This window comes from Aquila chrysaetos, chromosome 12 (genome assembly GCF_900496995.4).
Source record: "Aquila chrysaetos chrysaetos chromosome 12, bAquChr1.4, whole genome shotgun sequence".
In the NCBI taxonomy this organism is placed as follows: domain Eukaryota; kingdom Metazoa; phylum Chordata; class Aves; order Accipitriformes; family Accipitridae; genus Aquila; species Aquila chrysaetos.
The window spans coordinates 17,315,738-17,333,955 of record NC_044015.1 but is presented as its reverse complement, the minus strand read 5'-3'; the positions used below and the strand labels follow the sequence as shown (position 1 = coordinate 17,333,955).

Below are 18,218 nucleotides of genomic sequence, written 5' to 3'. Positions count from 1 at the left end.
GATTCACTTTTGATATAGGACTGGGTTAATTTTCACTTGCACTAGTGAGTTCTGATAAAACAGAAAAATAGACCTGGCTTATCAGGAACTTCAGTGAGAACTGCTACCTGCTGATCTCTTTTATAAACAGAGCAGGACTGATGCGAGGCTTGCTTCTTTGCAGAGCAATATGGTTTAAAAAGTAAATTAAACACGTCTCAGTATCTCCTGTAAGAATTTAATTGAATTGCCAGGAATAATTAAATGTGGTTTTGGCATAAGATATTTCTTCTTTAAAATGTTGGATTGCTTAATATATTATACAAATAAGCAAATGGAGTGCATTTGGACATTAGCATTTGCTAGCTTTCTGCTGTTGTACTGTTGTGTATAAAACACAGCAGACTGGTACTTTGTGTTGCAAAGGTCGTGTTTCAATATTCCTAAATTACAGCTTGATGCTTGAAAAGATTATTTGCTCAAAAATAGTGCTATGAAGTACAACTTTCTGTTAAGGGAGTTGTGACTTATCTTTGGGGTTAACTGAATATCAAGTGTTTATGTCAGTTCATGAAGACTAGGTTGTGATATCACCTTCAAGTTATCAGCTCTGTTTCGGTTCACTATCTCGGGGCAGTGACTGATAACAAAAGCCATAATTCAAGGCCTTGCTCACTTTCTCCTTGCCCTTCTTGAGGGGGGCCAGGAATGGAGAACTACACTTACGTACAGGAATTCTTTGTCTAGCATTTCTGCCCTATAAATTTCATGCTTTCATTATACTCAAGTAAAGGAAAAATGAAGGGGAAAAAATGATGCTATATTTAAAAAGGTTTACTTTGGAGAAAAAAGAGAAAGAGAAAAAAAAGGTTGCCTATTTTAAGCGGTTGAGTAGAGGTTTTTTTTATTTAAAAAAAAAAACAAAAAGAAAAAGATAAGTACCATTTTATCCTGAGGGTGTGTTTCAATTGTCAGCTTATATTTTATTTCAGCCAAGCAGGTTTTGTTTTAAGTGCATCTTCTGATTTTTGCAATTGTTATGTATTCTTTATATCTTTCTTTAAATTGATTTTCTGTGTTTACCCCCTTTAAAAACTCCTTGGTGGAGATCTTTGTCTCCTTGTCCTACCAATTACTACCAAGATATACATGGAAACTTCCCACCACTCCTTTCTGTCATAGCTTCTGGGTCATTATTTGCCTTAACTGTTGATTCTTTTATTAGCTTGACTTTCCAACTGCTTTAATAATGGACTTTTATCACCAACCTCACAGCTTGCTTCAGATTTAGTGTTAGCATGAGATGGATTCAGCTAGCCTGAGGATTATGCTCTGTAAGATCTATTTGTAGCAAAAATTACCATTTCTGGCTTTTGAACAGTAAACTGTGAAAGAGAAACAAATTATATGGCTTTGGAATAAATGAAAGGATGAATGAAACAAAGGAATTGATCCATTCACAGAGGTGGCTGTTAGTTGTTTCACTTCAGCTCTAAAAGGAGGACCTTTCCTAAATGTCATGCTGCACGTTCTTGCACAGCACCGTTTTCTCACATGTCACTGCATCTGCATGTATTCTTTAGTTGCATGGAGCTGTATGAGTTTCAGTACAAATAATTTTTTAATTCAGTCTTTCTATAAATTATTAAAGTGCTGGGGATGGCTTTTCCAGGAATGCTGAACTATAGCATTGATTTTATGCATGCTGGAGGCAGGCCCTAGATGTTTTGGCCCCAAGTGCACCTGCTGTGGTAGTCTACCAGAACATCATACCACACTCTCATGTATTCAAAGCAAAGGAATAAATCATGATTTTACAACAGTGCATCAGTTGACTTATTGCTGTTTTGTGACCGGAGGTAGGAAGTATTGCTGTTTAAAGCCATGTCATCAGTTCTCAAGTCACTCAAGCATGAAAGCTTGTCATATGCCTCTGTAATTGTACCTCACCAGTCTTTCCCTAACTAGTCAGCTGGGGCTGTGCTTTTTGTCTCAAACACTCGGCTGGCCAGTGTCTGACAGGAGCTTTCTCATCATCCTGTCAGTAATATGCTAACTAGAGTGTATCTTCTGCGGCCTACACTGGCAGGTGGAAAGGATGCTACATTTTAAAGCAAATGTCTAAGCATTATCTCCATTTTGACCAGTATTTGTTTCAGGTAATACAAGTCTGATGTGTCTGAGAGTATGGTGGATACAAAGTTCTACTTTGCACTGGCTGTGGGTTTCTCTGGCAATCCCTATAAAAACAAACACATATGTTAATAAAAAATACAGGTTTTTTGTTGTTGGGGTTTTTGGTTTCTTTTTTTTTTTCCCCCCCGTGAAGGAGCACTGAGTATAAATTTACACACGAACATACATTTGTGGAATCACTTTTACTGTTGCTTATATGCAAAGAGAGCTTTCTGCAGTTGCCCTCAATCACCCTAGTGAGTTGGACTGAGCAGTGGCTTCGTGTTCCTTGCCTCATTCGTCTTGTCAAGGTACGGTCACACAGGTCCATGGTCACTCAGGCACTGGGAAGATGCAGACGCTTCTTGGAGAATGTAATACCAGCCGCCAGAGAAAGCGAAACACCCCTTACTCTAAACACATTGTCTTTGTGAATCACTTCGCTCCTCCTGCATCTGACCCTATATCCGAGATTCTCGAGTTTATTCCAAAATCTGTATGTCCCAAGGCAGTAATGTCATCAACTGAATCAGAAAACAACTGTGGTGGTTGTCTGTTTCTCTCACTTCAGTTAAATCTCTCTGCAGTAATCTGGAGATTCATGGATATGGTTAAAAAAACTGCCAAGCAGTGCTTTGTGACTAGGCCAGATCTCTGGGATGTGGTTTTGGAGCACAGTGCACGTTAGTGTGGAGGCTGGAAAGACAGAAAGCACCTCATTTGTATTTTTATGTTTCTGAGGTCAAAGGTGGCTATTTATGGAACTGCTTCTCTGGTGCAAACTAATGATCCAAGACAGTGGAACAATTGGCCCCATACAGGCCTTCCATGTTGGAGAAAGTAGTGGCATTGGGAGCTGTCACACAGCTTAGTGACGTCCTCATGTTGCCTTATGCTCCAAGTTCCGATTAAACAAACTATAGCATCTAATTTATTTTAACTGTGCACTCTAGTGCAGTCACAATTTTATCTGAAAAAGTATTTATGAACTGTATGGCAGATCCATTGTAAATAATACTGTTCCAATAATTTAAAAAAATGTAGATTTAAAAGTTAATTCATATCTTAAATACCTGTGATGTAGTACACAGTGCGCAGAAATGTGCAAGGGCTAAATTTAGTTCTTGGAAAAGAAGAAATGGATGGGAATTTATTATTAACTTTCAAGGCAGAACAGGTATTCCGCTGATACTCACTGAGCTCCCAGAAGCATAATTAGAATTCATTTTGGAATATTAGGTCAATTAGACCATTTGGTCTGGGAGTAGATGAGAAGTGGTGTTTAATGATTTTATTTTATTTTATTTTATTATAGTTTAGGTGTAAGCAGTCTAAGATAAACTGGGCAGAGGTGTGTGTTGTGGGTGCAGTTAAAGTCCCATTGGGACACCCATAGGGACTGTACTTCTAGCAATGAAGCTGCAGAATGTCAATATGGAATCAAAATGTAGTAGGATATACAGCCAGACCTGGAAAGCTCTCCCAGTCTTGACGTTTAGAATTGTTTTCCCATTGCAACAGCATAATATTCGGAGAAATAATTGTGAAACAATTTGTGAAAAGAAGTTAAATGTGTGGAAATGACTAAAATTCTTTTACTTTTAATGAGAGGGGGAGAAAAGCAATGAAAAGTTGCAGGTTGCTATTACTTGCCGTCTATGTAAAGCATGGAGAACCGTATCACTGGGTTATATTAAAAAAAAAAAAATAATCTCAAACCCCAAACAAACAAAAACCCCCAAAAACACACTGTAAAAGAAAAGCACGTAGACAGAAAGACAGATCTACAAATTCATTTTAAAATTAAATTTTTCACTTATTAGCACTTTCAGGAAAAAGAATAAATCCAAGATTAGGATAATCTGGGGCAAAAGTTGTTTCTTTTTCCAATTCATATAATCTTTGGCAGTTCAGTAAAAACTGCCAGAACAAAATGCTGTGTAGAGCCAGTGCAGGCACTGCTGTGGGCATATGCAATTTAAGAGAAGCCTTTAAGTACTGCATCCTTTGTGGTTGGGCTGTATGAGAACTGAAAGAGTCTGTATTCTGTTGACCGGAACTGTCTCACCCCGTAAAAAAAGCACCACTGAAGCCATTGGTGGCCGTGTGAAGTATAAGATTTGAAGACAAGTTACTGAAGGGTGTGTGAGTGTTATACCAGCTCTCTGTTCTGGTGTGCCATTATGTCAAGATTTCCCTTTTTTCATGGTCACTGCTGCTTTATCACTCTGTTTTTTCCAAAAGTCACCAATGATGAGATGAACTATAACATAGTCAGTGGTTATCTCTACTCTTGCTCGCAGTAAATAAGTTGTCTGTCAGCTGTTCATAACGAAGCTGTTCCCTGCTGCTTCTTAATTAGCGTATGGCAGAAGAACATACCATGGAGTTACTCTGGGGGAGGAAATGTTAATAAAAATTATTTTCCTGGAAACTCTTTTTTCAGAAGAGATAAACATGTGCAGAACTCCCTTGTTTTATGGGAGGGTAGCTCTTCCTCCATGGAGACAGGTCATAAAATAAAGGAGGGAGGAAAGGGAGGGTCAGGAGATGGTTGGGAAAAGGGACAAAAAGATGTATATGTTTGTGTTCTTCTGTGTCTTTGTGAGAGAGATAAAGAAGTTAGGAAATAATGTCAAAATGAGAATAAATAAATTGAATGTACAGAGGTGAAATGAAGAAGTATGAGAAAACTGAAATTATTGAACAGATGATATAGAGAAGCATAATTAGTTTATTATAGGATAGATAAATGTCAGACGAGACCTGTTAGTTAAACTAATCTGTAACGTCTTAGGGATAAAAGCTGATGACTGACTTCCAGAAGTTTCATTTTCAACCTATGAAAAATACTAAAAACCTTTGTGGGATGAAGAAACTGAGTAACTGAATCAAGTTATGTGGTGTTTACTATGCCACCCACACCTACTTTGTTATATGGATACCTCTGATTATCTATAAAAGTGCATGTACGTCCTTAGTATAGGCACAGTGTGCCAAGTGGTATTCCTTGTTGAGTGCTCACCTGTCTAATACCACTTCAATTTTATTTTCTGCTCAGCTTCCATTATTGGGAAACATGTCAATCCTGGAGCCATAGGCAAGAAACAAGCCGTGTCTGTGGTCTTTTCTTTTCGCTTCCAAACTAATGCACAAGAATGATGCCATAATGCTGCTTTGTGAATCAAGAATTGCAAGAAAAGAATGAAATTGATTGTATATGAAGTGCTGTCAAATTCATGAATAACACTCTTCTCTTCCCTTTCCTTCCCCCAGAAATAATGATAAAAGGAAGTGAATAATACTAAAAAAACCCAACAAACCCAAACCCAGGAGACAATAAGTTTTTTATATTAGTGTTTCCTTTTTCACATTTAACTTTCATGATGGAAAAAGTTAAAATTTTCATCTGTGAACTGGAAATATATTTCCCTTCCATTCTCTCCCTTCTGTGAGAGAGGAGAGCTGGGGGTCTCATCTTGCCAACAGGAGGAAAATGCATTATGGCTGATTTAATGGTCCTCCTTCTTTTTCTTCTTAAAGATTATGGGGATGGCAGATGGGAAACGATTAGCCAGAAGCTAAATTAAAGAAATGCGTAAGAAGTGGCTTCGGATATCATGGCTTGGACAGTATATTCTGTTCTCTTTTGTTGCTAAATTTTTTTTCATCAGTGACTTCTGACTTCTCACCAATGCCAGCAGAATGGACTAAGTTTATGCTTTAGTCCAACTGTTTATTCTTTAGAGCTGGGAAAGGATTTATGCTGTGTTGTAAACTGGCGAAAGCAAGGGCTCCCTTCCCACTTTTACTCCCCAGCAGTCTTCCCCCCCCTCATTCAAGAAATGGATGGGAAGGTAGGTCTTAGTAACTGTTAAGTATCTTGTTACAGGTTTGGGGCCTGATCTCAATCCCAATCAAACAAGATCTAGGCAGGGTTGCCTAACAAAGCTGGTAGTCTTATGAGTTGTAATAATGTAGAGGAGAGGCTTCCTTTCAGGAAGCGGGTAGTGGTTTCTCAGTATTTCTCTTGCACTGGGATATTGGGGCAACAGCAGTAAGAGTTGGTCCAGGTTGATGGTAGCTACCGGAATTGTGGTAAAATGGTGACCCATCCCCTACAATTTATTGCTATAGGTATTAATAAGTAGATGAGATAACTAAACAGAATCTTTGGCATCTTTCAACATATGTGTGGTCAAGGCAGCGGGAGGGAACAGTTCTTTGGCCCAATGGGACTGTGAGGGAGGAGGGAGAGAGCACACCAGCACCCATTTCTGAACATGGTGTTGACAGAGATTGACAGTGTTTGAGGGTTTTTCAGGAAATGGCTTTATCACAGTGGTTCTTTAGTTGCTTACAGTACATTTTGAAAGGTTGTATGGTATCACAGGTTAATTTCACTTTAGCATTTTGTCTAACTTCAGTTGCTGTTTTTGGCTTTCTGACAAGATTCTGCTAATCAGTTTCTGTCTTTCCAGTTTGTGTATTGTGGCATGTACAAATCTTGCCACCTATGCTCTGCCTCTCTTTTTACCTTTGGTTATAGAAAAAGCTTTGAAGGAAATAATTTATATAGATAGAAAGTAACTGCCAGGTAAGTTTTGTGCAGGATACAGAATAATTATTTTCATGTTACTCATTGAAATTATGTGAATAATAGGTATCAAATAAGCATAATGTGTGAGTCTGCAGATGTTTCAGCTGAAGTAGTATGGCTTTGGACATGTCGCAGTTATTTTTTTAGCAAAAACTGTAATTAGAGATAAAAAAAGGGGGGGTGGGCCTAGTCCCTTTGAAATGCAGAGTAGAAAGCTTCATTGATAGAAGTGAGCATTGGGGTAGCAGATACACACATCAGAGTTACTGCATCCACGTGAGGGATAGGGAGGAGCTGCACTCTTAATGTTCCCAGGAGCAGGTAAACCTGCTTTGATCAAGTCTGGAACTAAAACTTTTCCTGACTGTTCCTGTTCAGCACTGCGTAGGTTTTGAACAGTCTTCCCAAGTAGCTGCTTATTGCCATAAGGGGGAAAGTAACTCATTCTCTAGAATTTGTGTATTATTTCAGTCTTGCAGGGATTTGGCAGTAATTAATTTACCATCACCCAATAACGAATTTTGCTAACAAACTTTGTAATGTGGTGTCTCTCTATTTGGAGAGACTGTATTATCACCAGGCACGTAGTTCCAGCACTTTTTTGTTTGTTTGTTTTGTTTTGTTTTCAGGAGACAAAGATAAATTGTTGTAGCAGAATCACTAGAAAACTCTGGAGAAAACACCACGTACTTTCCTTGCAGGGTGATGAAAACTTATATGGTGATGCTGGCTGCAGTGTCTTATCAGAAGAGATCAGAAACAGACTGAAACTTTCAGTTGTACTTGGTAGTGTTAGTAAATTCTTTACTGATAGAATGGGATAGTAAACTTCTTTTCATGTCCAATGCAAAATGCTAGGCATTTCAAATTAAATTTGTCTATTTATTAGAGAGTTGAACATTGAAATTTTTTTGTTAAAAGTTGTTTTTTAACTGGTTCAGTTGACTCATGTTGTTTATGTAACTTAAACCCACATTATTTAAACCAATTTTAAAACCATAATTAGATTTATTTTTTAAATAAAAGTTGTTTAAAATAGAAGATGTTCTTTGAAATGGAGAAAAATAGTCTAAAAAAATCAAAATTGTTGGAAGCAGAAATACTAAAAGTTCTGTTCAATATTGACAAATGGGTTTCAGCAAATACTTTACTTAAAAAGTGCCTGCCCATTTTATTTTGGTTAGAAACACAGCTCTGGTAGGTCTTTTCCAGTGCAGTGGACTATAGGAGGACGCCTCAACATCATTTGTTTTCTCAAAACATGTAATAAACTATTAGATTTGCAGTGACTAGGTTTTGCAGCACAAAATAATTTAAGATTTTTTAGCAAACTGAAGAGTTGAGCAATGATATATGTGCATGTATACGTAAATATATAGGAAATTTTACGGGACACATGCTTTCATCTTATATATACAAGCTTATCTGTAAAGCGGATCACAGTTCACAGCTGATGTAATCTCCAGTTGTCCCTGGCAAAATAGGTAAGGTTGTACACAGCCTTGAAGATGACTTCAAGATAAATTAGGATAATGACTACCTGTCTTGAGAAAGAGATTTTTCTCATTTATGACATTTCTCTTACAAAATTTTTTCAAAAAGTGGATCTTGACAGTTCCTTTTGGAGTAGATAGCAATCAACAGATAGGCTCCGTACAAATGCCTTTTTCCCTAAATAGTGTAAGGAACTGTTTTCTGCAAAAGATCTCACCACTTGGTCAAGCAACAGATGCTCATTTCTGCATGTAGGAGCTTGTGCTGTGCTCTCTGCCTTACCATCTCCTCCTTCAGTGTTCGGCAGGGTGCCTGTTGAGGCTCTGGCTGGCTCTGCTCCCAAGCGCAGATGCTATTGGACACCCCCCAAATGCAGTGTCGCCTTTAGAGACCTCTCAGTTCTGATGTAAGCAGTCAGGCTCTACCTGGTCCCCAAATGCTTTTCACATCTCTTGAACTGGTTACTTAAGACATGCAGCATTGTTCCAGGATTTGCAGTAGTCCCCATTCTATTTAGAAGAGTGAATATGTTGGTTAAAGAGGTAAGCTATTTAAATAGCTAATGCATTTGAGAAATGCAGTTACTGTTGAAACAGTAAAAAAGGCAAAAAGAGAATTTGCCAGAAAGTGTGCCATTTTTAATGTGAAATCCATAATTATATTATCAGTATTTGCTTAAAGGCAGAGTTGGCACAGTATTAAAATGTCACACAGTCTGAAGAGCAGCAGAATCCCTTAGCTGCTTGTATTCCAGGCTGTATACAACAGGAAACTATAAAACATATTCATGTCATACTAAAATCTTTGGAAACCTACTGCAGCAGCATAGATGGAAATGTTTAAATAAGATGTTATGTTAAGATGTTATTAAATAGAAAAGCAAGGAACAGTACAACAAAACCTTCATGTGTAAGTAATCAAATCTTTACCTTTCCTGCTAGAAATGGTAAAATTTAGTAGATTTTTTAAAAATTAAAAATGTTAAATAGAGGCCAGTCTGAGTGCCACACCAAGATATAGATTGTAAACCAAAAGAGTTAATAAAACTTCAAATGTTTTTAAGGAATTAACCGCTTCCTCTGTTAAAGTGAGAACTAAAATATGACACAGACATATGCATAAGATAGGAAAATATTTCTTCATGCAAATAGTATAGTCATCTTAATTCATAAGTTAAGAATGCCTATTAAGAGGAGGAGGCAGTGGCTGTATACATCAGGGATATCCTGTATAACTGTATGCTCAGTTTTATTTCAGTCTGTGATTGAAACATACGAAATGCTAATTTTTATATAGGTAGTTGCGGTTTGAAATTTATATGCTATGTACAGTAGTATGTGGACATACTAATTAGTAATTCCGTAGCCATTTTGAGTAAAAGAGCAAAAAACACGATGCTGAGCTTGACTGCACTATCAGTAGTGTTAGTTAAACTACAGAGAGAGATAATATGGAAGTAAAACTCATAAATCCCACTGTGTAGAAGAGGGATAAGATACTCATTTAGTTCTTCCCCCAAATCAATTAATTCTTAGTAACAGCACAGTAATTATTAAAACAGCCATTATTGTAAGTCTAAAATGAGAATAATTGCGGAGGTTTGATGTAAAGCTAAGAAACGAGATGTTAATCTGAAACGAAGAGTTTAAATACAGAATTATATTCTTGTATATATTATATACTTGGCTTTCTGTAGTGTAGCTGTCAGGCTCGGGCAGTTCGCTGGTCAATAGTGACATTCTGTGTGTCAGTGAACAGAGTCTCCTGATACCTTAACCTGCAGTTCACACATTACTGAAGCTCCAACTGTCGAACATTCAAGTCCCTTGGTACTACTGCAGCTTCCAGACTCTCCTGACTGGCTCATGTTTCATTCTTTGGCAATTTGCCCTAATGATATCCCTCAGGAGCTTTCAGACCCTCTTCTTTTCCATATTTAATCGTGTTATATTAATCCGAGTGCTGAGCAAACTATGCTGCACAAATTGTAATTGTCTGTGATTTCTGCTGCAATTGTCTTATAATTCCTTTTTTTCATTTTTAGTGTAAAAATACATGTACAAAATTGCAGCATAATTTTTGTTTACAAGTCTAAACGTCCAAGACAGCCGGAGTGTGAAAGCTTTAACTGATGATCTGTTCCACAAAGAGGGGTTTTTCCCTGTAAAATCCATAAGGTTTTAGCACTTGCTGTATGGACAGGATTTACGTTTTATTTTTAGCTCTTTGTTTTGTTACTGTAAAAGTACATGTCTAATAAACAGTACTATTATCAAGTTAACCTCAGATAGTAATTTTGTTGTGATATAAAAGATTAGGACTGTCTTGTCTTTTTACATAAGCTTGGTGTCTTCTACATGGGACATTCCCTGTATTTCATTTATTTATTTATTTATTTATTTATTTATTTTAATGAGGTTTGTGGTGTTTTATGTGCTGGATATAGGCTACCTTACTTTGTACACAGTCTTGATTTTTTCTCATTCTGTTGTAACTCTGTGGCTGCGTATTAAAATAAGTAAATTTGAATGACTTCCTGATAGCAAAGTGGTATTTGATAGGTCAAATTTGAATTCTTTAGATATTGCAGATTATTTTGTTCACTTGAGGGGTGAACTTGACCACGTTTCTAATCAATTCCATAATTTTGGGCGGGGTGGGGGTGGTGGTTTTTTGTTTGTTTGCTTGTTTGTTTTAGAAAAACAGGAATGTTCATTTTGAATGGCAAGCAGATCGTAACACCTCCTTTCTTGGTCAAGGAGTCCTTCATTTTCTGGTGATGCTAGTGCCAGACTTGTCAGTCCCTGCTGTGGGAGGGGAGTTTTGGAAAATTGTAATAAAGTTGCTTTGCTATCACAGGGGATATTCACTTCAGATTTTTTTTTAAAGGTAATTTTGAAATCAGATTAGTGACACTAAGCTGAGGTTAGTGCTCTTCTGTGGCTTCATGCAGGTTCAGGTCAATTCCAGTTGTTCCAACTAGCAGAAATGTGGACCAAAAAACTCCCCTGAGGCTTTCCCTCTCAGCAGAGCTGGGTGCATGTCTAGAAGTTAATTTAAGATTTTGTATTTTCTTTTTATTCATATTTTTTGTTGCCAATTCTGTGTGTGTTTTTATTTTTAGTTAACTGCTTGTGTTCACGCCTCAGCTGCATTGTTATATCCAATGTATTGGCAACACATTTACATCCCAGTGCTTCCTCCACATCTTCTGGACTACTGCTGGTAAGACAGCTAACCTGTTATCCTCGTTTCTGAGATTCTTACCTGTCTTGTAATTCTAAGTAACTGATGAAAACACTAACTACTTAAGTGACTAAATATGCAGGATCCAGTTTATGAAAGCACTTAAGCCGATGCGTAAATGATGACTTGAATAGAGATATTTGAGCATGCCTTTACATGGTGTTTGAATTGGTACCTTGAATTACAGTGCTGATTACTATCAATGCAGCATTTAGAATCATGTTTATAACTGTTCCTGTATTATTGTTAGAGAATGCATTCAATAATTTAAATGTGACTGTGTTACAGTTTTCCTTTATTAGACATCTATTTTAACTTGAGATAAATGATACTGGTAAAAACATTCAGAAAAAAACTGATCATTTTTTTCCAGAATCAACTGTGAGTAGGCATCAGTGTTTTCCTTAGGTCTATACAATGATTTAATATTTGTATTTTAGACTCAGCCAGGTTCAGGATACTATCCAACACCTTCCTGAAAGAGCTTAAAATCTCCTTTCGGTACTTCCAAAATTTTCATTGTAAGAATTCTGCTGCTCCTGACATGTTTCTGTTCACATGACAGACTTTGTGGTTTTGGCAAATTTTTAAGTTGAACAAGAAAGAATCACTTTTTGAGTCACTTCTGATCCTTCAAGGGATGATGTTTCCATGTGCCTGTGTTTCAAGATTTCAGGCTAAGAAGAGATCTACTTTCTTTTATTCGTAGTAGTGCCAGAGATACCAATGAGAGTTTCCATTAAAGGATCTAAAACAGGAGTATCCATCCCTGGAGACTTTCACTTTCACTAGACCCTATGGATCTGTGGTGGAAAAATGAACCATTTAAAGCCATTTTAGAGATAGGAATTATTATTACATATAAAAACCGAGTCTGATGCCTACCAACATAAGTCTATGTTTCTGTTATTCATGTTTTTCTTCACAGAAATAAATTATGCTTGTATGTTTGCTAGGCTTTATGTTTTGTTTCTTTTCTCGAACCTGTAAATATTGATGTTCCATTGAACTCCACCCAGTCTTTTGAACTTCTTGTTTTCAAAGAAATTCTCATTATGTTTCCTTAAGTCTCTCTGATAGTTTTTGCTCAAGTTTACAATATTTGCTCATGGTATATCTTTTTCTCTAGTAGTTCCTGTACTTAATGCAGATATTATTTATTGTTTTTAAAAAGAAATCAAATATTCTTCTCCCACTCCTCCCTGTACTTTCAACTATAGCTAAACCTTTCATCTTTAACAATAGTTTTCTTTTGAAGAAACTCTGTCCTAATTGTTTTTCCTCCTAGCTTTGATAAAACGCACCAAGGTGGGGGTAGAACTTGGATGTGTTTGTTTAGTTTTTGTATTACTTGAGCTTACCACCAGAAGCTTTGTAATTTCTTCAGTATCATCCATAAATGCTGTTCTCAGAAGGTAGATCAACACCTTTATTCAAGCTGTACCCTGCAGAGTGCATTCTGAATACTAGAAGGTTTTTTTATTTCCCCTCCTAAGCACAGATAATGTTTCCAGAAATAATAATGTTAGATGCTGTACACAGCTTCTCGTGATGGTGATAATAGTTGAGATTCTAGGTCATTATGGCATGACCTGGGAATTTTTTTTACTCATTAAAAAGAAGCATGGAGTTTCTTAAACTTGTAAAACTAATTTATATCTCTTTTTCTCTTTCACAGTAGTACAATAGAGTGGGGGGGGGGGGGGAAGTTTCCCCTTTTTAGAGATGTTCAAATGGAAACATAAGTTCATGAAAGGAAATGCACAATTGATGAATTTACCACAGTAACTATAATTCAGACCTTTCAGCTCAGATTTTTGTACATTTACATTTCTCTCTCTGATCTTGTCTGGTTTGAATGGTTCTTTTGTGAGACAGTTTGGAATAGTGTAATAAAAACACATAAAATACTTAGCTTTCCTCATGTTTTGGTGTATTAACAGTAAATAAGTGTTTTCCTCATAGGTATATAATATATCAAGTTGGAAAACCTTGATGAATTCATAAGGTCAAAGTTTATGCTAGGCCAGACCTAGTTGGGCAGTCCAAGAGGATCATGTCAATTTAAAATTAATAAAAAAGAATTAGAAAATTATTTTATATTTTCATTTTTTATGTCATTTTGATAGAGCAAAGTTCTTTTTATGAAAGTGCCTTTTTTCCTTTTAGCTTAACATGCATTTTCATATCTAGAAACTACATTGTCGTTGCTTCACTTAGACTTTGTAGGGATGTCTCCCATGAACTCTCATTTTCTTAGTGTTGTTCTGAAATGGTAGTCAAATGAATCAAGTAGGTGATTATCAGTTTGATAATTTTGTTCGTTCCAAGGGAGAAAGGCCATTTGTAAATAAAGATAAAATACATTTAGATCTACTAGTTTAAATATAGGCCCTGATTCTGCAACTTTTTCTTTGCATGTTAATCATCCAGTGTATTTTGAGAGAAATCCACATTTTTTTTTTTATGAGTTGGACTATATATCTTCAAAATTTCATAAAGATAAATGATACAATTCTATGGGGGTTAGAATTTTATAAATTACATAAACTGCCTAGCTGGTATATTTTGTGAGCATGAAAAAAGAAAAGTGTATCTTTGAGTAAAACAGTTAAGTCTATATTAAAAAATTATTTAAATTCTTCCACTTGCCTTTTTTAATCAAAAAGCCTCTTAGGTTCTATCAGGCAACCTGATATACAGACTGGTTTTAGACATAATGTAACAGATGTTCTTAAAGTAGTCCAAACCCACCGGTACTGAGCATCTGTGTGAACTGTAATGACATTAGGATTGGCCAGGTTATGAGTACTTGCAAGGTCTAGTGTGTGAACATACTGTGTATTTATTTACTTCAGGATGGTTTTGCCCCCCACCCCCCGTAGCTTATCTCGGCCTTGAATTCCATTTTGAGAACTCCAATGTGAGAATTGGAACCACCAGCCAAAAAAGAAGAGATAATAAATTTCTTCTAAAAGATAGCAAAATATTAGGCAGTGAAAGTAATTTTCATTTTAGCTCTAGAGGAAGAAAATACAGTGGAGGTACTAAAAAATTTGAGTTCTCTGAATATGTTTTAAGAATTGATTTCTCTTCTACATTTAAGTAAGCAGAAAGATACTGTGGCACTCAGCCCAGTAGGTGGCTGGCTTTCAAGAAAGCTTCCCCCAAATTAAGTTTGATCATTGATATAAGAATTATATTTGAATAAAATTAATTTTTGTAAAGGAGGTACCTAATTTCATCAAATTTCTGTGTAATTTCTTGGCAAACTAAGTCACTTATATAAGAATGTATGACAGTTTTGTCTGTGGATGATAAAGCATCTGTTCTGCTGATGCTCTGTTAAGAATATAATGCAATTAGAAAATTCAAGTTACAGTTGCAACATGTCTTTTTATGAGATTTGATCTCTTCTGAATTGGGATATATGCTTGCCTGTTTTTGTGAGAATAGGACAATAATTTTCCAATTGCATGTTTTGCATAACATAGTAGTTATTTTAGGCAATGATGCTGTAGATTAATAATATTTTTGGTAATAACATGCATAAACAAGAGAAAAACTATACAGCAGCTCCCGGTAGTATAGCAAGCAATTTCATGTACATATTACAAAACTCTGCTGTTAAGGCTTCAGAATCCAGCAGTAATAAAATTCATTCTTTGCTGAAAATGATCAAATTGACTTTTATTGCATGCATTTTCAAGATGTTTATCTAATTAGCTTTATACCTTTTTTTCTGTTAACTTCTCAAAATTGAAATGATGTAGCTGTTGCTTTGTTCTATAGAAAAGAGCTGCACGCTACCCTTTCTAATGACAGATTTATTAATGGAGCAAATCATCAGCTAATTTAAGTCAGTACGGGCCTGGTGAAGCTGCTAGCACAGTGTCAGTGTACAAGAAAACAAGCATGCATAAAATGCAGACATGATATAGCGCTTGTTTTCACCATAGTTTCTCCATTTCACGTTATTTGTAGCGCTAAGATACTCTGATGTGATGAACCTGAGGATCTATTTTGCTGCATATTCAGCAGAAGAATCCTCAGTTACATGTCAGTCATTCTCGTCAGCTTGGTTAAATATGTTATGTAGTATAAAGCGTTCTTAAAACTATAGAGTCTTTTAAAGATGTCTGATTTCTCTCTGATTATAAATGTGTGTCTGCTCTGGAGTGACACCCAGTTACGATTCCATGTAATTTGGAATTACGATTCCAAATGTGTTTAGTCCACAAAGGCATAAGGCCTTAGCCTGGATGAAGTTGTCAGGGGATACTAAAATTTTTCAGTATTAGGCTAAGAAAAAGATATGTGGGGACACAGGGGTCTCCATTTCCCTTTTTGGAAGCCCCATTGCCTAGAAACCTTAAGCCATGACAGTTTGCAGTCTCAGCAAACCTTTATTTTGATAGCATAAAAATGATGAAAGCTTGTTTTGGCCTCAGGCGGTCTGGGTTTTGGTTTTGGTTTTGGTTTTTTTGTTTGTTTGTTTGGGGTGTTTTTTTGGTTGGGGTTTTTTTGGTTTTTGTGTTTTTTTTTTTTTTTGCATCGATCCTCTCCTGTAGGACATTGTTAATGAGAGTAATTGGCTAATCCGTAGCGTGTACAGGTTTTTCTAAAACTAGCTGCAGTCGCAGGCAGGTGAGAATTGCTACTTTTGCTCCCAGACTTGGGACCGAATTGATGAGGCCATGTGAACTGATACAGTGAAGCCTCTCCCCGGGCCTCAGGAAGTCAATTGCCAGTCAGTGCCAGTGGCTCAGATCCGTGATTGAATTAATACAGTGGAAGAAATTATTGTATGTCAGCTGTCTGTGAAACTTTGGATAAATCATCTTACCTTCCATTTATTTTTCAGAGATTATTTTTATTCAGTTTTTTTCTCTCTGGTCCCTTAGTATTTAATTTCCTGCTGAGTTGCTTAAACCAGCGTATCTATTGCTCGCTTCTCTGGAGTGAATATTTTTAGTAATCTCACAGTACCCAGAAGTGTGATGATGATTGTTGGATGTTTTTTCCCTTCAGCGCTGGATACTGAGTATATTCTTGGTCCAATGTTGCCAGAACACACTCACTAGAGGAAGAAACAGATGATTATAGGAAACCATGATAAATTAGCCTGACAAATTCAGTTTCTTGCTTGCGCATTGCAGGAGCTCTCACTCCAGAGGCTTTGTGTGGATATTTGTTTTATTTTGAGAATATAGTTCCTTGCCTTACTCAAATTGGAAATGAGAAGTTTACTATCTTGAGTTAAATAGGATATTATACAGCTTCCAAGTGGTCACCAGGAAGGGTTTCAGAAGCACATTCAGAACCAAAACTGGTGTTAATGATGTTCGCGTTACAGTGTGGGGATGTCAGCTGGTACCTTATTCTTCAGAACAGTGTTTTAATTTTAAAACCATTGTAGTTCTAGAGACAGACCACCTTTGGAACATCCACTAGGTTAGCTCTGCCATACAGTATGGTTGGTTATTGAAACTAGGTATGGCAAGCCAGTTAGCAAGCTGTACGCGTCTTCTCGCTCATACTTCCATAGTTAGGAACAGCGTCCTTTATTTTGTGGTTGTCTTTACTGCAGAGTGAAAAATACCAAAACAAAATTTCCCTTGTCTAGTCAAAATTTCAGTAGCAACTGTGTTCATTTAACTACAGGTTTAAATAGTGAATGTTAACTAAGGACTGTATGTGCCAAGATTGTGAATATTTTTTAATTTTTAAATATTTTTTGTTCCACAAAATGTTGTAGTAGTTGGTACTTAAAAGTTGATCTTTTCCACTGTTTTTCTTCAGTGCACCGATGCCTTACCTAATTGGTGTCCACTTAAGCTTAATAGAGGTAAGTTTACTCTACACTTCTGCGTACTTGTAAGCATAAGGTGTGTGTGCCATAAATGATAATTTTAATGGAAATACTTCAGAAAGAATCCCTGTTTTTTAACATACAGAATTACAAAATTTAATCTTTGGATGCTTTACAAAGTAAAAAAGTCTCTCTCTGAAATCTTACTTTTGAAGTGTTCTGTGGAGTCATGTAAGCTCTACATCATGATTTGTTTCTCTGTCTTTTTCATAGTTTAATGATAGCTTTTTTCCTGCCTTTTTTAGTGGTTCGGCAACAGATTTTCCCAATAATAAGAGCAGTTAAAATTTATTTTGGAGTTGCCATCAATAGGTATTCGGCACCATTCTGATTTCCCAGATAATTTATGTTCCTGTCCCTCTGAAAATCTGAGTCTAAGATTGATCCCATGACATTCCTAACTATTAATTTAAAAATGAGTATTTTTTTGCCAAAAACCAAGAGGTAGCTTTTTCAGATTTGAACATACAACAAAACAATAGAACTCACCTGCGTGGTAAGTAATAGCTGGGTCATAAATAACATTGCCTCTTTCCATAACTGTTTGATGACACCATTAAGCCTACGTCTGTAGTCTGATTATCATGCAGAGTAGATAATTGATTTGGGAACTTTATTTGATTTACACTTCTGCTAAAGCAGTTTCTAAGGATCAATTCACATTTGCTAAGCTGATGAGGTGGGTACTCCCCGACTCTGAGCGATTAGCACTTTTGTGTTCCGAAAAGAGCCTTCTATCATGTATACTTCTTAACTCTAGGCATAGCCTTCTGTTTTCTCAAATCAGGTTCATATGATCTGCATACATTGATTGTAATATCTTGACTAGGATCTTTTTCCTTGTTCCATCAG

At 36.4% G+C, this 18,218-nt stretch overlaps 1 protein-coding gene across 7 annotated transcripts in view; it reads left to right on the top strand.

Moving 5' to 3' along the window:
• DENND1B (DENN domain containing 1B) overlaps positions 1-18,218 on the top strand; it is a 169,335-nt gene that overhangs the window by 94,330 nt on the left and 56,787 nt on the right. For all 7 annotated transcript variants that reach the window (XM_030033491.1, XM_030033490.1, XM_030033489.1 and 4 more), the window contains 2 exons: positions 11,373-11,473; positions 17,297-17,342. In XM_030033491.1, coding sequence (XP_029889351.1) covers positions 11,373-11,473; positions 17,297-17,342 — 147 coding nt within the window. The remainder of the gene's footprint in view (positions 1-11,372; positions 11,474-17,296; positions 17,343-18,218) is intronic.